The 22,437-nt window shown below is 43.3% G+C and overlaps 1 protein-coding gene across 1 annotated transcript in view; it reads right to left on the reverse strand.

Annotated features, from left to right (window-relative positions):
• Window positions 1-22,437, reverse strand: part of DGCR2 (DiGeorge syndrome critical region gene 2) — a 99,667-nt gene that overhangs the window by 35,099 nt on the left and 42,131 nt on the right. Inside the window, exons 3-4 of the mRNA XM_049619740.1 lie at window positions 3,270-3,395; window positions 614-824 (exon numbers count right to left, since the gene is read on the reverse strand). Coding sequence (XP_049475697.1) covers window positions 614-824; window positions 3,270-3,395 — 337 coding nt within the window. The remainder of the gene's footprint in view (window positions 1-613; window positions 825-3,269; window positions 3,396-22,437) is intronic.

The following is a 22,437-nucleotide window of genomic DNA, read 5'->3' on the forward strand; positions in this document are numbered from 1 at the left end:
GCAGTTGGCTACAATTTCCACACTTTCTGCAGTGTCACAGAGCCTTGGGTACAAGAGCCAGGCTCTGGAGCTAGACAGCCTGGGCTGGAACCCGGACACACCCCAACTAATGTGTACCCGCAGTCAGGTGTGCACCCACCCTGGGCCTGTCTTCTCACCCACTGGCCTCCTATGGTTTCTGGGAAGACTGAACAAGTACACCCATGGAAGCACTGAGCATAGGGCCTGGCAGAGCCCACTTTCTCGGATCCTTCCAAGATCCCTACCCACGTGCATGCCCCTCAGGCCAGGCCCATGAAGTCCATCAAACAGCTCCTCCTGACACCGCTGCAACTGAACCCATGGATGGGAGCCAACGAACGGGGTTGGCCCGAGGTGACATAATGTGGTAGCCCATCCCTGCACCTCTGACAGCTCCCAACATCACCCTGATGCCTGCTCTAAACCCCGGATCTCTATGTGTTTCCAGTGGGTGGAAACTCTTCCCCAAAGTGCCGGCTGCCAGCAAAGCTGAGGAGTGGAATGGGCGGCCAGAAACCATGTCCTTGGTGGGTATCCGGCTTGCTGGGTGGAGGCTTGACCTCAGGCCCTGGGTCCCCACCTCAGGACTCACTTGTGCTGGTCCTGCCAAGCGAAGCTCCGCTCTGGCTGGTCCCATTCCTGGGCCAGGACAAAGCGCAGCTCCTGGTCAGTGGAGAAGGTGGCGAGGGAGCCATTCACGCGCTGGCAGGTCTGCGCGGCATCCCAGTAGTTCTCTCCACTCAGGTAGACCCGGTAGCAGCTGGCCGTGCCTTCATAGTGGTGCCATCCTGTCGGGCACTTCCCTAGGAAACATGAAGGGCGGGAGGGGAGTTGTCCCCTAAATTAGGATCCTCCTCTGAAATGCAAATAGACATGCTGCATCTGAGCAAAGGTCAGAAATCATCCCAGAAAAAAAAGAGAAACTGAGGCTCAAGAGGTAACCTCTGCCTGTAAGACCACATATGCTGTGAAATGCAAGTTTCTCTAAGACCCAGATGCAGCCTGATGCACAAGTACATTCAGGGACTCATCTCATTTCTGTAAGGCCTTTGATTTACTTGGCAGTAAAGACTGGCTGCTGAATGCATTTTGGTAAAGTGGATTTCATTCTCAGATGAAGTCTGGTTGACAAGACGGCAGATCTCTCCAGGCCAGCTCACTGCAAGGCCTGGCAGGAATCAGCAGAAAAGCTCCTGGCCCACACCACCCTCACTGACCCAACACACAGCTCTGGCCACTCCACCAGCAAGCACACTGCTTCCTGAGCCCACTCCTCAGCTCTCCTTTTCTCTTCACGTGGGTACCGGCCAGCACTCCCCTAAAATACAAGTTCATGGGATCAGAGCTAGAAATGCCACTGAAATAATGGGACCTATATAGAACTTATAGAAGGCTCTATAACCTTCAAATGCTGGAGTACCCACCTCCTAAGTGCACACCTATGAAGAATAATACTTTTTAACAAAGCCAGTTGTTGGGGCACCTGGATGCCTCAGCTGGTTAAGCGTTCAACTCTTGATTTTGGCTCAGGTCATGGTCTGTGGTTTGTGAGTTCGAGCCCCATGTCAGGCTCTGTACTGATACTGCAGAGCCTGCTTGGGACTCTCTCTGCCCCTCCCTGTCTCTCTCTTTAAGTAAATCAACAAACAAAAACAACAATGAAGCCAGTTGTTAACAAAATGCAACTTTTTGACGCATCTACATCCTCTGGAACTAGTAAAACTTGTGAAAGATAGATGTTCATGTTTTTATTACTTAAGAGCGTGTATGTGTGTGTAACTTATTAACAAAGGTACAGAGATTACAACAGAGGAAATGGCAGTGCTGGCCTGTAGCCAAGGAGGCATGCCACAGCATTGCTGCGATGCAGAGAGGGGGACAGCGCCACCTGCCCACTGGGGAGGGCCTGCTCACATACTGAGAAGCATGCAGGAGGACTCTTCACTGTAGACCAGGAGCCAACCCTGAGAGTTATCCCTGCTTGGAAGGTAAACAGTGCGCACAGCATATGTCTGCTGTGTGACATGGGCTTGAGGGGCAGGAAGATCACCAGCAGTTCCTAAGCCCCAACATGTGATGTGTTCCACCTGTCACACTCTCTCCAAGTGGGCTAGAGGTGGAAACACTGAGGCGTGCACAGATCAAGCACCTCGGCTGGTGAGCAGTAGGGCAGGCTTCCACTCTAGCTTCTCACCCACCGCCACCTTGGGATGGATCCAGGAAAAAACCCCTGGGGACAGAAGTTGGTGGCTGGGAGCAATGGATGGAGGGAACATTACTTTTTACTGGCTCATCTTTTTTTAATCATTTGAAATTTGTGGAATTATTATCTCGATAGAAGTATTCCTGTTCAAAAGAAAACAGGTAAGCAATGAAAAGGGCGAGCATGAGACAGAGTCAGGGTTCCACAGGGCTGAATCCTGGCACTGCTCCCGTTGGCTGTGTGATCTTGGATGGGCTGACCTCTCAGAGCCTCGGTTTCGTCACTTGCCAAGCTTTGCCCAACGTCCCTTCAACCACGAGAACCTTGCAGTTCACAGCTATTAAGGACCAAGGCCGGGCACACTATCAGGGCTTATGGGATGGCTGGCCCCTGCCCCTAGCCCATTCAGTCTCTGTCAGACAGAACCAAGGCACCACACGGGGGCTGGGCTCTGAGATGCTCCCCAGCGCTGAGCATCTGTGGGATGAGTATTAACATGGCCAACTGCAGTGGACACATCACATGTCAGTTCCTCCTGTCCTGGTGTGTCGTACCTACGCATATCATCATGCCTATTTAGAAGGGGGATTTCGGTGTGGTTTTTCTTTCATCCTTCTTTAATCTTGTAATGCTCCTTTAAAATCTTAACGTTACAGGAAGTTCATTAAATAACTAGTCTCTTCCAAAATGGTTTAACAACAGAGGTAGGGTCTTCCCACCCCATCAGCTGGACCTCATCTCTCGGAGCCTGTTTCTCCATCTACCAAAGGGCAGGCATAGTCCAACCCCAAAAAGCAGCTGGCTTGTGGAAACAAGCAGCCTGGTTCCAGAGCCTGGGTTTGCGTCATGGCTTCACCACTCAGGGGCTGGGTCACCATATAGCCTCACTCATCAAAGGAGGCTGATGCCCGCTGATCGCCCTGAAGGGCCATTTTAGGAGGCACACCCCTCATCCAGGCAAGTGGCCCTAGGACAGCCAGGGGCTGCAAGGGGCCATGCTGGACAGTAAGGCTTAGGTCCCAGACAGGGCAGGTCTGCAACTTACTGCTGAAGCGCACGGGCTGCGCCACATTCACCGCATGGAAATGCTTGGGGTCGTTGCCTCGGGCCCGGCCTGGCCGCGGATCCACAGCCTCCTTCCCATGGTAAGGACGCGACTCTCCAGTCACTTCTGAAAGCAAGAAGAGAAATGGGCTGTACACACTGCTCATGCAGCAGCGGGGCACACAGTCTCAAGTGGCTCTCTGTGGCCAGTGCCAAGATAAAGCCCAGTGTAGCCCGCCTACTCAGGGCTGGGAAAACCAGGTTGGAGGTGGGAGGTAGCACGTATTGCAGTTATTCACTTGTTTTTTAAAAATCCGAAACCTTGCTGCTCAGGCCCAGTGGGTCACATGCACTTCTTACTGAAACTATTCTTTTTGTTATTACTAATATGAAATGAAATCTCTCCTTCATTGCATTTTCTAACAGGCAACTGTTAGCACAGCACAGGGTTAGTCATTCCTCCTGAAAATCCCTCAGCAGCTCCAGTTCATGGCGGGCAGGCGGGGAGGAGAGGTCTCTCCAGAGCCCAGGCTTCCCCTTCCACCCCAATGGCCTGGGAGCCTCTCCTTAGTATGAAGAGGGAAACACTGTGTGACACCCTCCTTTGCATTACTTGCACTGGGCCTGAGCAGCAAGGTTTCATAGATTTTATAGGTGTCTGTGCACCTGCCTGCTGGTGCCTCTCACGGCCTCAAGGCCAGGGCCTTCTGATATTCCTGCCTGGCTCCTGGCCACCTGGCACAGGCCCTCATGTGCAGCTGGAAGTATGAACAGGAAGCTGAGGATGAGGAATAATTCTAGTTTTATGGACCACGGTCTACTAGCAATTCACATATCGGTGCTTCCACAGTCTCTCTGGGGGGGGGGGGGTCTCCCATCCAGAGAGTACCACTCTCCCCTCTCTTCAAGGTGAGGGGTGATGCAGAGACATGAAGCTATGTACCCGAGGCACAGAACGGGAGAGTCAGAGGCAACATCTCACCTGGGCCACATTCCTCCCCACTCTGCCCGCATGGGGGCATCTTGGTGCACAGTGAGGACACCTGGTGCAAGGTCAGGACAAATAGTGTTGAACTTGGGTCTGCATGGTTGCATGCAGAAGGAGGCCTGCTCTGCTTCCAGACGGCCTGAGGCAGAGGATGTGGGGGACCTGGGCATGGCGTGCAGGTGGCCTTCTGCAAACCCACCTTCCCTGACTCCATGGTGCCCCACTTGACTGAAGCTCCTCCAGCTACCTGGTTTTGCTCATGTCACAGACCCTGATGTTATTTTCATAAATAAACTGTATTTTTTCTCATTATAAAATAACATGTGAAATACTTAAGAAATGCGAAGTTTGAAAAGCCAAAATATATAACCTGTTACTATGCTAAGGTCTGCTGCCCTTCCAGTCTTTTCTTTTTACATAAATCCCTAAAAATATTGGGATCACATCACTCCATCTTATGATTTGCCTTGTAAGCTTAAGACTATAAATAGCTTTCCATATTCCTAAAAGTGCTTAAGAACATCACCTTTAATGGCTGCACAGTATTTTGTGAATGGATTTAATTATAATCCCCTAATGGTTCGAAGTTCAGGTTGTTTGCATTTTTTCATTACCCTACAAAAGGTTCCACAGAACAACCTGTTTACAAGTCTCTGTGTGTGTGCTCCTCCTTATTTCCTTCTGAGACCCTGGGTAAGTCACGAGCCCTAGCAGCTCTGGTTCCTTCCCCACTAAATATTCAATACAAGTATTTCCCTTCCCAGGCATGTGATGGGGATCAGGAGCCATCAGATTACAAATCTCTCTCAACAAATGTGCTACAATGTCTAAGTTCAACGCAAGGCAAGGCCGTAAAGCAGAACACAGTCAAGGCCCCTGGCGCAACCTCACTGCCAACACAATGACCTCATTGCTGCCATCCATGTGCTGCAGCTGCTCTCTTCAGGGCGACATTGGCTCTCCAGGACTGGAGTGGCCCATCCACATCCTAAGCACTGTCACTCCCAGCAGGAGACTGGCAGCTCTGACAGAGGGCAGTGCTACAACAGGCATCCCCTGACTCCCCGGGAGGCAGGCACAAGAGTGGGGAGAACCACACTGGGCTTCTGGGGGATGGTGGACTGGAGATAAAGACAGAGGGAAACAGAAGGGCTTCCCAGCAGAGGGCACAGCCTGGGCAAAGGCCAAAGGCGGACACATCTAGGACAAGCTTGAGGACAAGTGTGGGTGTGGTGAGTACATGTTTCCCTACACCTGAAATGCACGTCTCCCTCTGTCTGCCCCGACAAGCAAGACCTGCGATTCCACTTTGTGTCTTGGCCTCTGCCCCAGACCAAGCACAGCAGCACCCAGTATAGGACAGACCAAAATGCTCACAGAAAGACACATGAATCTGGGGCACAGGGTGGGGAGAGAAAGAAAGGGTAAGAGTGCGCTGCTGGGGCCTGGATGCTGGCTGAAAGCAGAGGGGGTATGGGGCAACAGGCAAAACGCTTAGGGAAGTCCCCAGAAAGCCAAGTGGTGATGGTGGGAGCCACTTTGCACTGAACAGGCTTCTCCTGCTTGCTCAAGTGGCAATTCTGAGCCCTTCTCTTTTCTATTATTCCTCTTCACAGTCAATCACCCACAGCCATGCCCTCATCACTCACTTGTTCAGTGCCACTATGGGAACCCACCAGCGCAGACAAGGGACTTCCCAGTGTCCTGGGGGCCAAGAGAAGCAAGAAATGGGTGCAGCTGGGGAGGACACAGAGCTCACTGGAGTAACATCCTCATAGACCCCTTACGATGACCTCTAACAATACAGATTTCCTTCTGCAAACCAGAGACAGCATTTCTTCTTAGGACCGGTTGGCAGGTGTGAGCTGATGTATGTGCAGTCAGCCCCAAGAACTGCTTTCAGATGCAAACAACACAAAGCAACTTTCCCTCTCCCTCCCTCTCCTCTTCAATCTCCTAGGGCACTCTCCTAGGCATGGGGAATCCAGCAGTGAGCAAAACAGTGGATGATCCTGTCCCCATTTACAGAGAGGTCACACACTCTGCCCGCCTTCTCTTTCATCCAGCAATTGGCCGTGGGTATACTTACGTCCTGTGATTGGAAATGGAAGAGTCTGAGTGTGTACCCCAGCCCCCAGTCCCCAGACCAGCCTGCGATCTTGAAAAGGGTACTCTCTGCACCACAAGCTGCCATCTGTGTTCTGCTCTCTTCAGGTGTCCTCGCTAAGACTTCAGAACAGCTCTGGCCACCAAAGACAGAATGGGAGTGCATGGAAGGAGACGTGAAGCAAGGAGAAGCCAACATGGTTGACCCGGTACTAAAAAAGCTGAGGGAAAGGGAAATGTCTTACAGATGGGAAAGTATACTCAGAAGTGTTATGAGACTTGCTTCACAGCAGAAGTAAAAAACAGAGGGGAAATGTGAGCCCTCTTCTTCCTCCATGTCCACAGGACCTGAGCTTCCTCCCACCTCACAACCCAGCCACCGGCCACTAGAGGCCTGTCTCTGCCCATCTTCCCAAGCAGCACAGTCCTGTGTGCCCTGTGGGGCTCAGGGAAGCCCCCTCTTGCTCCCCTGGGCATGCTAAGTTTCCTGCTTTCCCAGCAAAAGCCTCAAAGGGAGAGCTCAGGGGGCCACAGGAGAGCTGCGAGTCCAACAGGGAAACTGAGTCAGGGCAAGCAGTGGCAATGCTTGCTTCCCAACGTTCGTTATTTGTAAATAGAGGACAAAATGTGAGTGATTCTGTGTTTCTAGGAACACATAACTTGTTCAAATGTGGCATTAGGGTCCAGACGAGCTTGTAACCTCTCCAAATAAAGGGTTAGACAGACCAGAGCTTCTTTAGTGTCCTGGTGGACATTCCAAGGCATGTCATTTTCCTTCTTTATACCAAAACATGGTAAAAAAAAAAAAAAAATCAGATACAGGTAAGTCAAGTAACACTTGCTTACCAAAAGAGGATTTCTAACATCAGAGAGCCTGAAAATATAACATTTTGAATGGTATTTCCATTATGTCATATACTCTTTACATTCTTTGCCTTCCCAGCCAGGGTCACAGAGCTTATTAATAATCTTCCTGAGGTAAAGGTTTACCAGTGGGCAAGCCCCAGGACCACCATCTTTGTCTCCATTCTATCAAGGTTTTGAGACCTATGCTTTTGAAATACCAAACAAAGGGCGCCTGGATGGCTCAGCTAGTTATGCCTCCAACATTGGCTCAGGAGATGATTTTGTGATTTGTGGGTTTGAGCCCCACATCGGGCTCTGTGCTGACAGCTCAGAGCCTGGAGCCTGTGATTCTGTGTCTCCCTCTTTCTCTGCCCCTCCCCCACTTGTACTCTGTCTCTCTCAAAAATAAACAAACATTAAACATTTTTTTTTTAATTTTTGAATACCAAATGAGGACTTATGTTTTCTCATTTTATACCCATGTGGACAATATATAACTCAACACAGAGAATAACTGCAAAATACAGCCCTGTCAGTTCCAAGTTCAAAATCCGCCTCCCCCATTTTCAAGGGTCCACAAATGTCTCAGGCACAACTTCACAGAAAGATATGCCTTACCTTCCATTAAGGATGGTGACAGAAGCTGAAGCCATCAGACAGTCCTAAGACACACTCAAGATGTGGCCGTGGGTCTCAAATGCCAGGACAGAGATGGCAGAAGCAGAATGACCTGGTAGGAATCCTCACCTCAGGTCTTAATTCTTATGTCTATCACAAGATATGCCTCCCCTCCTCCCAGTCCCCTGCTCCTAATCCCATTTCCTAAAGACATCTCCTTTACTTGTTTCTTCTGATATTTATGTCCATATTTTTAATAATAGGTATACCCAGCTATTTCCAGTTTTATCAATTTTGAATGTTGGCCATTGACTTAATATTAGGACAGGTACAGGTTTAGCTCATATACACTCTTACCCACCTCCCCAACAGAGTAAAATTTAATTGCATAATTAAAGTTAGTGGAATAATGGAAGTATTCTTCACCTGTGAGCCAAAAAGCATACAAGGTATTTCATTTCTCTATAACTTCCTTTTTGTCTTGTAGTTAATATTTGCATTTATTTTATTTTATTTTAGTTCAGTTTGAGAGAGAGTGTGAGTGCATGTGCAAGCAGGGAGGGTCAGAAGGAGAGGAAGAGAGGAAATCTTAAGCAGGGTCCATGCCCAGTGCGGAGCCAGACTTGGGACTCAATCTCACAACTGTGAAATCATGACCTGCGCCAAAGTCAAGAGTAGACATTTAACTTACTGAACCACCCAGGTGCCCTATCTGCATTAATTTTCAAATTTGCTTAGGTTTTGGCATATCTGTTGCTATTCTTTCCAGTTGCTATAGCAAATAACAAAGGCTAGCAATAAAAAATTTAAACACTTAAAACATCACATCAGAATCTCCTGGTTCCACTGTTCCCTGGGAAGCCCCTCCTCTACTCCCTACTGTCTATCACTAGTCTGAATGGGCTGCTCTATGGGCTGGGGCATGGTTGTGATCCTAGGGGTCCATATGCTGTTCTCCTGTACTGGACCCTCTTTCCTGACCCCCTGGTCACCTTTTTTTCTACTTTACCCTCTCCTTTTACAAGACATATCTTCCTAAGAAAGGGCAGGGCAACTTTTCCGAATCTTTCCATATCTGAAAATGTCTTTATTCCATTCTCATGCATGATCGGTTCCTCTGGATGTAAAACTCCCAGGTTCATAACATTTTTGAAGCTTCTAGAGATATCCAACTACATGAACATATTCATTCACCTCTAGTCTCCCCTGAAACTCATTAAAACAACAGTAATGGAATTTTTAAAAAGGCATAGTCACAAGGACAAACAGAAAAGAAGATGGTAAAGTTGTAAAAACTGGAAAAGAGAAGTAATAATTAGCTGAAGAAGGTGACCATACATTGTAATTTGCCTGGGGATGATCTCAATTTGTGCCTGTTGTCCAAGGATCTTATCCAGTTTATTAGCATTTGCCAGTCTCAAAACTTTTTTTTGTTGTTGTTGTTTTGGTTTTTTTAGAAGCAAATCACTCAACTTATTTGAGCCCAGAAAGCTAACTTCTAGGCCAACAGGTGGGCAAGTAGAAAAGTAAGGCATCTATAATATCACATGTCAACTATACTTCAATTAAATTTTTTTTTTAAAAAAGAACAAAAAGTAAAGAATTTGGCAATACTTAGCAAAACTACATACACACTGACCCTCTGACCCAACAATCCTATATTTAAGACTTAATGTGAAGATATACTTTCAACAATTTGAAAGGGGCGAGGGGAGACATATGTACAAGGTTATTTATTGTGGCATCACATTTATTTAGTCATAGACTAACAAGAACAACCTGGCGACGACGATGTAGGAGGTTAAATAAAGTATGGTACGTCTCTAAGATGGAGTGCAGTACAACTGTAAAGAAGAATGAAAAAGATCTTTATGAATTAATATAGTGACTTTATGGGTATTTTGTTAAATTAAAAAAGAGGGGCGCCTGGGTGGTTCAGTTGATTAAGTGTCCAACTTCAGTTCAGGTCTCGATCTCACAGTTTGTGAGCTCAAGCCCCCGCATCAAGCTGTCTCCTGTCAGCGAGGAGCCAGCTTTGGATCTTCTGTTGCCCACTCTCTCTGCCCCTGCCCCTCTCTAAAATAAATTAACATTAAAAAATATTTAATCAGCCAGAGAAAGACAAAAATCTTATGACTTCATTCATATGAGGAATTTAAGATACAAAACAAATGAATATAAGGGAAGGGAAGCAAAAATAATATAAAAACAGGGAGGGGGACAAAACATAAAAGACTCTTAAATATAGAGAACAAACACAGGGTTGCTGGAGGGGATGTGGGAGGGGGGATGGTCTAAATGGGTAAGGGGCATTAAGGAATCTACTCCTGAAATCACTGTTGCACTAACTAACTTGGATGTAAATTAAACAATACATAAATATGAAGGACTGAAAAATAAATAAAATTTAAAAAATAGAAAATATTATAAAACAAAAAAACACACCATTGAGAGTATACACAGTAAGATATTTTATGTAAGAAAGGCAAAGAAAAATAAGAGGAAATAAAGTATACATATATTTGCTTATTTTTGTAAAACAAAACAAAAGCAAACTCAAGAAAGATAAGCTAGAAACGAATGGAATTACTTACCTATAGGATGTGAGTGGGAACAACAGGGCAAAGGGAAAAGGAAAGAGAATTTTTTTTAACGTATGTATGTATATATGTATGTATGTATTTTTATAGGCTTTATGCCGAACATGGAGCTTGAACTCATAACCCCAAGATCGAGAGTCACATGCTCTACCAACTGAGCCAGCCAGGTGCCCCTGTTGAGAACTTTCAAATATATGTTTATATATAGTTATGGCTTATGAATCTTGTTTATGTTTTACATATTCTAAAAATAAATCAGTTACACAACCTTGTGAATATACTAAAAAACATGAAATTGTATACTTTAAAGAGGTGAATTTTATGGGACATGAATTATATCTCAATACAAAAAAATAAAAAACAAATTAAATCAACAAGATGAGGAGGCAAAGTTCTACAACTGAATATAAACAGGATGAAATATTAACATCATCACCCAGAGAAAAAAAAAGAATGAATACTAGTGACTTTGACTTGAGAACTGACTATACCCCATCAGTGGGAAACACACTAATAACATAAAGAACTATAAAGAAATCCTGGAATTTACTCAGTAGGTGTGTTCTTGGTAGTGGTATAGGAGTAGTAATTCCAAAACTACAAATATTTTAGGACTGGCCAAATGGATAGTGTTGGGAACCAAGGTTCTTACCATGGAAGAAAGGAAATAAAAAGCATGAGATGGGAGGAGGAAAGGAAGAACTTTAGTATAGACTAGAATTGGAAGTGTCAGTAAATATGAGCTTATTGTTTAACAAAAGGTTCCCTAGCTTCATCCACTGAAAGAAGTGCCTAGAAGCTATAATGCCCAGATAACGATGAGCACAGCTAACACTCAGATCTTGGTTTCTAAACACCATTCCTCACTGAAAGGAACAGGGCTCTTTAGAGAAATGCTTTAGTCCAGGTCTGGGACAGGAAAGCTACAAGATGAACCTGGAACATTTTATAGTGCCAGGAAACAGGAAAGATCTTTATAAAATAATTTATTAAGTGGAGTACGTATAGTAGAATTACAAAATCACCTGATTCAGGTAAGAACCATCGATATAAGCTAAAACAACTGAGTGTATGATGGTTGGACAACACTTAGAATACCACTCTGCAGATTACTCATTACTTATTCATAGATTACTTTTCATTACAAAAGGGGGGAAAAACATTTACTGTAGTGAAATTTGGCAAACGTTAGCTTAATCAAGTGATCAAACTTAACATCACCAATAATAGGACAAACTGACCTCATGTGCCCTGATGGGTCACTTTACAACTTGCTTAAAAAAAAAGTCTCACCTGAATCTAATAATGAGAAAACAGACAAGTCCATACTGATGGACATTCTATAAAACAACTGGTTTGGACTCTTCAAATAAGTCAATGCCATGTTGAGATCAATAATAACATTTTATTTATTTATTTATTTGTTTATTTATTTTTTCAATATATGAAGTTTACTGTCAAATTGGTTTCCATACAACACCCCGTGCTCATCCCAAAAGGTGAATAATATTTTTTTTTAAAGGCTAGGGACACTTCATGATTAACAGATAAAGATGGCAAGAAAAGACGATATGTAACCTTTGAATAAATCCTGCATTTAAAAGAAAAAAAAACTGTAAAAGGTATTTGGGGGACAACCGAAAAACTTCAATATGAACTGTATATAAGATAATAGTATTGTAAAGTTTCTTGCATGTGAAAAGTGTATTGTGTTATGGGATCGTTCTCATTCTCAGAAGACAGATACATTTTAGGGGTAAAATGTCATGATGTCACTAATACACTCTCAAAAGAGTTCAGAAAAAAACGTGTAGAGAAAACAACTGTAGCAAATGGCTATGGGTTGGTGAATGCAGGTAAAGGCAATATGAGCATTCACTGTATTACTCATGCACCTTTTCTATAGACCTGAAATTTCTCATATTAAAAGTCAGAGAAAGAAGGCAGCTGACACACCCAGATCTCATCACCGATACTCGGTGTGCTCAGGTAACCCTGTCCCTCTCTCACCCCAGCAGCAGATGGGTGATTTATGGATGAAAAAGTCAAACAGGTGGTCTCTTGGTAAAGTCAGAGTTCTGTACTTAGAGATGGGAGGACAGACTCCTAGCCCCTCTTCCTTCACTAAGCTCCCAGAACCCCAGCCTCCAGGCAGATTTGAACATTTCGCTATGGAAAAATCTAGCCAGCCCAAGATAGAGGTCCCAAAGGGGAGGAGACCCCCAATGAAACAGTCCAGCCAGTCCACTGTCCAGATGGGCCCAAGAACACAGAACTTTCAGTCTCTCTGCCACACACAGTAGACAGGCAAGGACCACCAACCCGAGGAGAGCCCTCAAATTAAAGTCAGACACCAAACTGTAGAGGAAACAACACAGAAAAAATTCATATGGAATGGTTAAACAAAAATGTGCCATTAACGTACTCAAAATGAGAAAATATATCGTATCCATAAAACAAGAATGGGATGCTATTAATTTTGTTTTTTGAAATGTTTATTTTTGAGAGAGTGAGCTAGCTAGTGGGACAGAGGATCCGAAGCAGGCTCCATGCTGACAGGAGACAGCCTGATGCAGGTCTCGAACTCACGAACTATGAGATAATGACCTGAGCCAAAGTCAGACGCTTAATCGACTGAGCCACCCAAGGGCCCCTGGGATGCTATTAAAAAGGAACATATCTACAACATTAACCCCCCAACCAAAGAAAAAGCTCTTCTAGAAATGCAAACACGATGACAAAAATGAAAACCTGTTAAAAGATGTGGTGCAAGTAGAAGCTTCCTAAGTAAAACAAAAAGACACAGACACAGAAAATTGGAGACTGAAAAAACTGAAGATAAGTCCGTGAGCTCCAATTTCCAATAACAGTTCTAGAAAGAGTAGACAAATGGAAGAGAAAAAAACTAGTGTTTTCTTTCCCTAAAGAGACAGGAGTTTCTAAAATGAAAACACCTCAGTGGCCAGCACAATGTACCAAAAGATACTCAAAATTTCCAAGAAAAAAAAAAAAAACAGGCTTGGTTCAAAGAACCAGAATTATGGCCATCAGCAACGTTGAAAGCTTGTAAAAATGGAAGAAGATCTTCCAAATTGTAAGGGAAACTTACTTGTTTAAGTAGGCTCCACACCCAGTGTGGAGCCCAATGTGGTGCTTGAACTCACGACCCTGTCTGAGATCAATACCTAAGCTGAGATCAAGAGTCGGAGGCTTAACTGACTGAGTCACCCAGGGGCCCTGGGAAAGTTATTTTTAGCTAGTAATTCTAAATCCAGGGAAATCTACCATGTATGAGGGTAAAATAAAGGCATTTCCAGACAGGCAAGCAAGGAATCAAAAACTTTTTGTCTTCTGTGTTCCTTTTCTGTAGAAGTTTTTAAAGGCACTACATTACTTAAATGAGGGAATAAACCAAAACAGGAAACCAAAAAACAGGATCTAACGTAAGACACAGGCAGACAGACATGAGGGAGAAATCTACGGATTCTCCCATGCTGATGGTGAAGAGAAGACCCAAGAGAACAGCTGGGAAAGTGGGCAGCAGGCCCTGCCAGCACTAAGCCAGACAGGTGAAGACAGGGGGCTCCAGGAGAGAAGGTTCCAAAATCACTCCAGCAAAATAATGTGATAGATCTACAACTCCGGGGAAATTAGGACAGAGATTTGTTCTGCTAAGGACTTTTTTTTTTTTAATGTAAAGGTACAGCTACTTTGGGAAACAATTTGGCCATTTCTTAAAAAGTTAAACATAAATTTAAAATATGACCCAGAAATCCCACCTGTATCTGTGTATTTGTCCAAAGGAAATGAAAGCATATGTCCCCTCAAAAACTTACACACTGATGTTCACAGCACCTTTATTCACAAAGTGATAATAACTCCAAAGCCCATCAAATAGTGAATGGATGAACAAAATGTAGCATTACCCACAGAATGGAAAATTTGGTGAGGAAAAGGAACTACTGACACAGGCTGCAAATGGATGAACCTCAAAAACATAATGCCAAATGGAAGAAGCTAGAACACGAATGGTATGATTCACCTTATAGGACATGTCCAGAAAAGCAAGTCTATAAGACAGAAAATACATCATTAGTTGCCTGGGACTGGGGGAGGGAACAAAGAGTAACTATAGACGGACATGGAGATCTTTTGGGGGCAATGGAAATGTTCTAAAATTCACTGTGGTAATAGTTACAGAACTCTGTAAATTTTACAAAAAAAAAAATGGTTAACTTGTACGCTTTTATTTTTTATTTATTTTGAGAGAGAGAGACAAAGAAAGAAAGAAAGAGCACGCGAGCGCACAGGCATACATGCACACAGCCAGGGGAGGGGCAGAAAGAAGGAGAGATAATCCCAAGCAGGCTCCACACCATCAGTGTGGAGCCAGACGCTGGGCTCTAACTCATAAACTGTGAGATCATGACCTGAGCCGAGATCAAGAGTCAGACGCCTAACCGACTGAGACACCCAGGCGCCTTGACTTGAATGCTTTTAAAAGTGATGAATTTTGGGGTGTTTGGGCGGTGCAGTCGGTTAAGCAGCTGACTCTTGATTTCGGCTCAGGTCATGATCTCGCAGTTTGTGAGTTTGAGCCCCACGTCGGGCTCTGTGCTTATGGCGCAGAGCCTGTTTGGGATTCTCTCTCCCCCTCTCTCTGCCACTTTCTTTCTCTCTCTCTTGCTCTCCCTATCAAAATAAATAAACTTAAAAAAAAAAAGACTTTAAAAGGGATGAATTTTATGGTACATAGATTTTATCAGTAAAGATGTTAAAAAAATTGAAAAAGACATATAAAACATTTTTTAAGTATATAAGTTTTTTAATTTATTAAAAAAAATTAATGCTTATTTTTGAGAGAGAGAGAGAGAGAGAGAGAGAGAGAGAGAGAGAGTCGGGTAAGGGCAGGCTCTGTGTTGACAGCAGAGAGCCCAACGTGGGCACAAACACAAAATGTGAGATCATGACCTGAGCTTAAGTCAGATGCTTAGCCGACTGAGTGACCCATGTGCCCCCAATACAGTTTTTTTTTTAAAGGCAAAACAAGAGGCACCTGGGTGGCTCAGTCCGTTAAGCGTCCGACTCTTCATTTAGGCTTAAGTCATGGTCTCACTGTCATGAGATCAAGCCCTGCATTGGGCTCTGTGCTGGGCGTGAAGCCTGCTTGGGATTCTCTCTCTCCCTCTCTCCCTCTCTCCCTCTCTCTCTCTCTCTCTCTCTCTCTCTCTGTTTCTCCCCTGTTCACATGTACTCGCTCTCAAAAAAAAAAAAAAAGTTAAAATAAAAAGAAAACTACATGGATGGACTTTGAAAACATTATACCAAGTGAAAGAAGCCAGACACAAAATACCTTACATTGTATGACTCCATTTCTGTAAAATGTGCAGAAGAGTCAAATCCATACAGACAGAAAGTAAGTGGTTTCCAGGGACTAATAAGGCTTGAGAGGAATTGGAGAGTGCCTGCTGATGGGTACAGGGTTTTATTTTGGGGTGACAAAAATGTTCTACAATTGGAGTGATGGTTGCATGACTCTGTAAATATTCTAAAAACTACCGGAAACCATATTTAATGGGCCACTTCTATCTATGGTAAGTGAATTACATCTCAAGTTATCAAAACAAACAAAAAGATGATGAGGACAATGTTCAACTCTGGGGTAAAAACAAAATGTTTCACCAGCAAAAAGGAAATGAAATTATCCTTGATGCCCAGCCAAAAACAGGACCGACAGGGAGCAAGAACTCTGGGAGTGAGGGGACAAAGGGGGAAGAGTCAGCCACCTTGTTCAGGGAAGATCAACAGGGAATGCCTAAAACCATGGAATTTTTGGAGACACAGATAAACACCAAGTGAAATCAACATCTCAAGTAATCTCAAATATTTGCTTCTGAGAAGTAGGAAACAGGGCAGGGGAGTATCAGGGTTGCCATTTCTTTTTTATTGAAAAAAAAATTCTTTATAACATTTATTTATTTTTGAAAGACAGAGAGAGACAGAGCATGAGCGGGGAAAGGGCAGAGAGAGGAAGCAGGCTCCAGGCTCTGAGCTGTCAGCACAGAGCCTAACCCGGGGCTTGAATTCCTGAACTGTGAGATCATGACATAAGCCGAAGTTGGATGCTTCCACTAGGCGCCCCTAGGGTTGCTATTAAATAAAAAGTCTTATAGAACTATTTGAATAATCAGATTGTGTGTACAAATAACATCAATCAAGCAACAACTGAAATTTTGATTTAGACCATTAAAATAAGCTCCTCTTTGGATCCAGGTGGCCTTGCCCCACTGTTTCCTCACACAAGTACTGCTGCTAAACATCTCATGTTATTCTGATTCCTGATCTTTTCACCGGGACCCGTGCTCGCTCTCCTTGGACGCTATGTTCACTGTATTCCTAACACACTGCAATTACACAAGGTATCTTGTCTAAGTCTTTTAAAAACTGTTGTGCCCTAACTCCAAAGCTGTATGATGTCTTTACTATTCCCTCTGCTCCTGTATTTTTTCTGTTTTCCTTAAAAAAAACCTCTTAGGGGCACCTGGGTGGCTCAGTTGGTTAAGCATCTGACTTTGGCACAGGTCATTATCTCATGGTTCGTGGGTTCGAGCCCTGCATCCAGCTCTGTGCTGACAGCTTGGAGCTCAGAGTCTGGAGCCTGGAGCCTGTTTTAGATTTTGTGTCTCCCTCTCTCTCTGCCTCTCCCCCACTGGTACTCTATCTCTCTCAAAAAAATTTTTTAAAGAACTCTTAGTAATCAGAAGTGCGTGGGTGGCCAAGTCAGTTAGGCATCCGACTTCAGCTCAGGTCATGGTCTCACGGCTTGTGGGTTCAAGCCCCTCATCAGGCTCTGTGCTGACAGCCTGAAGCTCAGAGTCTGGAGCCTGGAGCCTGTTTCAGATTTTGTGTCTCCCTCTCTCTTTGTCCCTCCCCGACTCACACTCTGTCTCTCTCTGCCTCAAGAACATTAAAAATTTTTTTAATAAGGGGCGCCTGGGGTGGCTCAGTCAGTTAAGCGTCCAACTCCAGCTCAGGTCATGATCTCGAAGTCCGTGAGTTCCATCCCGCATCGAACTCTGTGCCGACACTGGAGCCTGCTTCTGATTCTATGTCCCCACTCTCTGCCCCTCCCCCACTCGTGCTCTGTCTCGCTCACTCTTAAAAATGAATGTCAAAAAAAATTAGTTTTTTAAATAAAAAAAATAAAAGTACTCTTACTAATCAGATTTTCTGGACTCATTTTTTAATAGGTAAGAGCTCATTCTTGCTCAATTGTTCCTTTTCACAGCATTCTGTTCATGTTTAGAAAATAGATCATCTGTGTATGTGTATATACATACATATTTTTCATTGTGTCAAAACACATAAAATTTTAACTATTTGGGGGGGGGGGGTGCCAGGGTGGCTTAGTCAAGCATCCGTCTCTTGATTTTAGCTCAGGTCATGATCTCATGGTTTGTAAGCCCCATGTCAGGCTCTGCACTGACAATGCAGAGCTTGCTTGGAATTCTCTTTCCCCTACCCCACTCATGCTCTTTCTCAAAATAAATAAAATATGGGCACCTGGGTGGCTCAGTCAGTTAAGCACCTGACTCCTGGTTTCAGCTCAGGTCATCATCTCATGGTTTATGAGTTTGAGCCCCCACATTAGGCTCTGTCTGTGCTGACAGCACGGAGCCGGCTTGACATTCTCTCTCTGCCCCTCTCCCGCTCACTCTGTCTCTCTCTCAAAAATAAACTTTAAAAATAATTAAACTTAATTTTTTTTTAATTTTTAACCATTTTTAAGGACACAGGTCATAGACCCTGCTTTCAATTGGGTATAGATGCAGAAGAGGAGTTACTGGATCCTGCGGTAGTTCTATTTGTAAGTTTTTGAGGAACCACGATACTGTTTTCCACAGGGACTTTACCATTTCACATTCCCACCAATTGTATACAAGTGTTCCAATTTCTCCATGTACCCACCACCATCTCCACATCCCCACCTCATCCCCGCCACATCCTCACCAGCACTTGTTTTGAAAGCAGCTATCCTGATGGGTGTGAGGTGGTGTCTCACTGTGGTTTTGATTTGCACTTTCCTAATGATTAATGATGTTAAACATGTTTTCACGCACTCTTTGGCTATTTGTATGTCTTCTCTCGACAAATACCAAGGCCCTGTGCCCATTTTTAAACCAGATATTTTATTGCTGAGTTGGAGATTTTTTTATACATATTCTCAATAATAGCCCTTCATCAGATATGAGTTGCAAATATTTTCTCCTAACCCATAGGCTGCCTTTTCACTCTGTTGAATGTTTCCTTTAATGCAGTTTTAAATTTTGATGTAGCCTAACTTATCTACATTTTTCCTTTGCTGCCCATGTTTTAGATGCCACATGTAAGAGGTCATTGCCAAATCCAATGTCATGAAGCTTTTCTCCTGTTTTCTTCTATTAGTTTTATAGTTTCAGCTCTTATACTTACGTCTTTGTCCCAGGCTGGATTAATTTTTGTATGGTGTTAAGTGAAGGTTCTTTTGCATGTGGTTGTCAGGTTTTTCCAGCACCATTTATTGAAAATAATCTTCCCCTCATCCACTGAACAATGCCCTTGTGGAAAGTAATTTCACCATTTCTGGGCTCTCTATTCTATTCCATTGGCCTATATATCTGTCATTATGCCAGTACCACACTGTCTTGATTACTGTAGCTTTGTAGCAAGTTTTAAAATCAGAAGTATGAGATTTATAACTTTGTTCTTTTCCAAGAATGTTTTGTCTATTTGGGGTCCTTTCAGGTTTTATACGAATTTTAGGATGGAATTTCCTATTTTGGCAAAAAAGGTTGTTGGCATTTTGATAGGGATTGTACTAAATCTGCAGATTGCTTGGATAGCATTGACAGCTTCTTAATTCTTCCAGTCTGCAAACATGGGATGTCCTTCCATTTATTAGTATCTTCTTTAACTTCTTTGAGCAATGTTTTATAGACTTCAGTGTACTAATCTTTCACCTCCTTGGTTAAATTTATTCCTAAGTGTTTTATTCTTTTTTAAGCTATTGTAAATGGAACCATTTCCTTATTCCTTTTTGTTCATTGTTAGTGTATTTTGTGTCCTTAAACTTTACTGAATTCTTTTATTAGTTCCAACAATGTGTGTGAGTGAGTGAGTGAGTGTGTAAAATCATGTCATCTGTGATCAGGGATAATTTTACTTCTTCCTTCTCAATTCTGATGCTTTTATTTTCTTGTCTAAATGCTCTGGCTAGAATTAATTCCCATTACCATGTTGAAGTGATGAAATCCTTGTCCTCTTCCTGAGGAAAAGCTTTCAGTCTTTACTACTGAGTATGATGTTAGCTGTGGATGTGTCATCTATGGTCTTTATTATTTTTAGGTAGTTTCTTTCTATTCCCAGCTTGTTGAGTGTTTGTTACCATAAAAGAATGGTTAATGGTTAATTTTGCCAAGTATTTTTTTCTGAGCTGAGATGAACATGTAGTTATTTCCCCCACACTCTGTTAGTGTAGCACTATATTACATTGATTGACTTTAATTTGTTGAACCATCCTTGCATTCCAAGAGTAAATCCATTTGGTCATAGTATATAATTCTTTTAATGTGCCGTTAGATTTTGTTTGCCAGTACTTTGTTCAGAATTTCTGCATCACTGTTCATGGAATATCAGTCTGTAATTTTGTTCCGGAAGCTTGTTTCCAGGAATTTTCCATTTCATCTAGGTCAACCAATTTGTTGGCATATAATTCTTCAGAATACTCTCTTACATAATTCTTTTTATTGGTAATAGTGTCCCAACTTTCATTTCTTCTTTTAGTTATTTGGGTGTTCTCTTTTTAGTCATTCTTGCTAAAGGTCTGCCAATTTTGTTGATCTTTGGGTTCATTGATTTTTCTGTTTTCTCTAATTTATCTCTGTTCTAATCTTTATTTTCTTCTTTCTCCTGGCTTTGGGTTTAGTTCATTCTTCTTTTTGTAGTTCCTTAAGGTGTAGAGTTAGGTTTCTGATTTGAGATCTTTTTTTACCTTTATTTACTTTAGAGAGAGAGCACTTGTGAGCAGGGGGTGGGGGGGGGAGGGAGAGAGAGAATCTTAAACAGGCTCCACGTTCAGCGTGGAGCCCAACATGGGGCTCATCCCATGACCCTGGGATCATGAACTGAGCTGAAATCAAGAGTTGAATGCTCAACCACGTGAGCCACCCAGGAGTCTCTTTTTTAATGTAACATTTACAGCCTTTTAGCACTGTTTTCATTGTATCTCATTGGTTTTTCATATGCAGTGTTTTCATTTTCATTTGTCTCAAGATATTTTCTAGTGTCCTTTGTGATTTCTTCTTGATGCTAAGAGTACTGAATTTCCATTATTTGTGAATTTTCCCATTTTCCTCTTACTGTTCTAGTTTCATTCCATTGTGATTAGAAAATATACTTTGTATAATTTCAATCTTTTAACCTTATTGACTAGTTTTGTAGCCTAACATATGGTCTATCCTGGAGAATGTTACCTGCGCACTTGAGGGGGAAAAATGTGTATACTGCTGTTGTTGAGTGCTCTCTTAAGTCCTCAAGGCTCTGCTTACCTTTCTTTGTCCGTCTTGTTCCAGAGACTCAATTTCAAATGTCCTGTAAATTCACTTAGTCTTTCTTCTGACCAGTGGAGCATACTGTCCCTCTAGTGGATTTTTCAATTCAGTTACAGTATTTGTTTGGTCTTCTTTTTAATTTCTTACTCTTTGTTGGTGTTCTCATATTGTTCATAAATTATTTTCTTGATTTCCTTTAGTTTTCTGTGGTTTCCTTTAGCTTTTTGAGTATATTTAAGATAGTTTTAAAACATTTGTCTAGTATGTCCAATGCCTAGGTTTCTTCAAGGATAGTTTCTACCACTTAATTGTATTCCTTTAAATGGGCCATGTTTTCCTGTTCCTTTGATTGCCTTGTGATTTTATTGTTGAAAATTGGGCATCTGAATAAACAGCCACCTTTCCCAGTCTTTGCAGACTGGCTTTGTCTTTGAAGAAGACCTTTGCTAATTAGCAGGGTTTGTTCTGAGCCTTGAGACCAGCCTGGAGTGAAGGCTTAACGTCTCCTCAAGTCTTTTCCGCACATGCATCTTGCCTGAGCCTGTGTGTGAACTTTTCTGATTCTTAAGTATACACAGCTGCTCTTAAAGGTCTTAATTTTGGGGTGCCTGGGTGGCTCCATCAGTTAAGCATCTGACAGCATCTGTGCTGACAGCTCAGAGCCTGGAGCCCACTTTGGATTCTGTCTGTCTCTCTGCCCCTCCCTCGCTCATGCTCTGATTCTCTCTAAAAAATAAACATTAAAAAAAACAAACAAACAAAGGTCTTAATTTCACAGAGTGTCACCCAACTCCTCAGGGTCTTAAATGTTCGATTGTATCCCTCACCCCTAGTACCTTGCCCCAGGCATCTGCAGCTCTGGAGTCCCCTTGCAGCTTTCACAAACACCATTTTCACAGCTTGAGATATGAGCACCCCCCCCCCCCCCCAGCCCCACCTCAGAGAAAACAGGTATCCCCAAACAGCCCCAGACAAGCTCAAATATTGCAGGTAAGGTCTGCCCTGCTCCCTCCTGGTAGAGGCAGGGAATTTGCAACTGGGCTGTTGCTCCCCTCAGATCTCCTGTGCTGGGGGCGGGAGGAGAGGGGGAGGGGAGTGGGTGGTGCAAAGGTGCGTAAAAATGCCACCAAACTTCGTACCATTTCAATGTGGCTTTTTCTTGACTAGGTGTTCCTGTAGACCTGTCTTCCAGAGCTTCTATAAAATTATTTTAGCTATTCTCTAGTTTCTTGCTTCATGTGTGCGCCCTCTGTTTGGGGATGAGGGTTTGAAGTTTCCTAGACTGCTGTTTTGCAAGATGTCAGATATATTTTCAAAGTTTGCTTTTTCTCCCTAAATTCTAAGTCTTTCTCATATATATCAGAGGTTATCATGTGCCACATTTTGCTCTAAGCACTTTATAGGTATCATGTTATGTAAGCC

The sequence above is a fragment of the Panthera uncia genome, assembly GCF_023721935.1.
Source record: "Panthera uncia isolate 11264 chromosome D3 unlocalized genomic scaffold, Puncia_PCG_1.0 HiC_scaffold_8, whole genome shotgun sequence".
NCBI classification, from domain to species: Eukaryota; Metazoa; Chordata; class Mammalia; order Carnivora; family Felidae; genus Panthera; species Panthera uncia.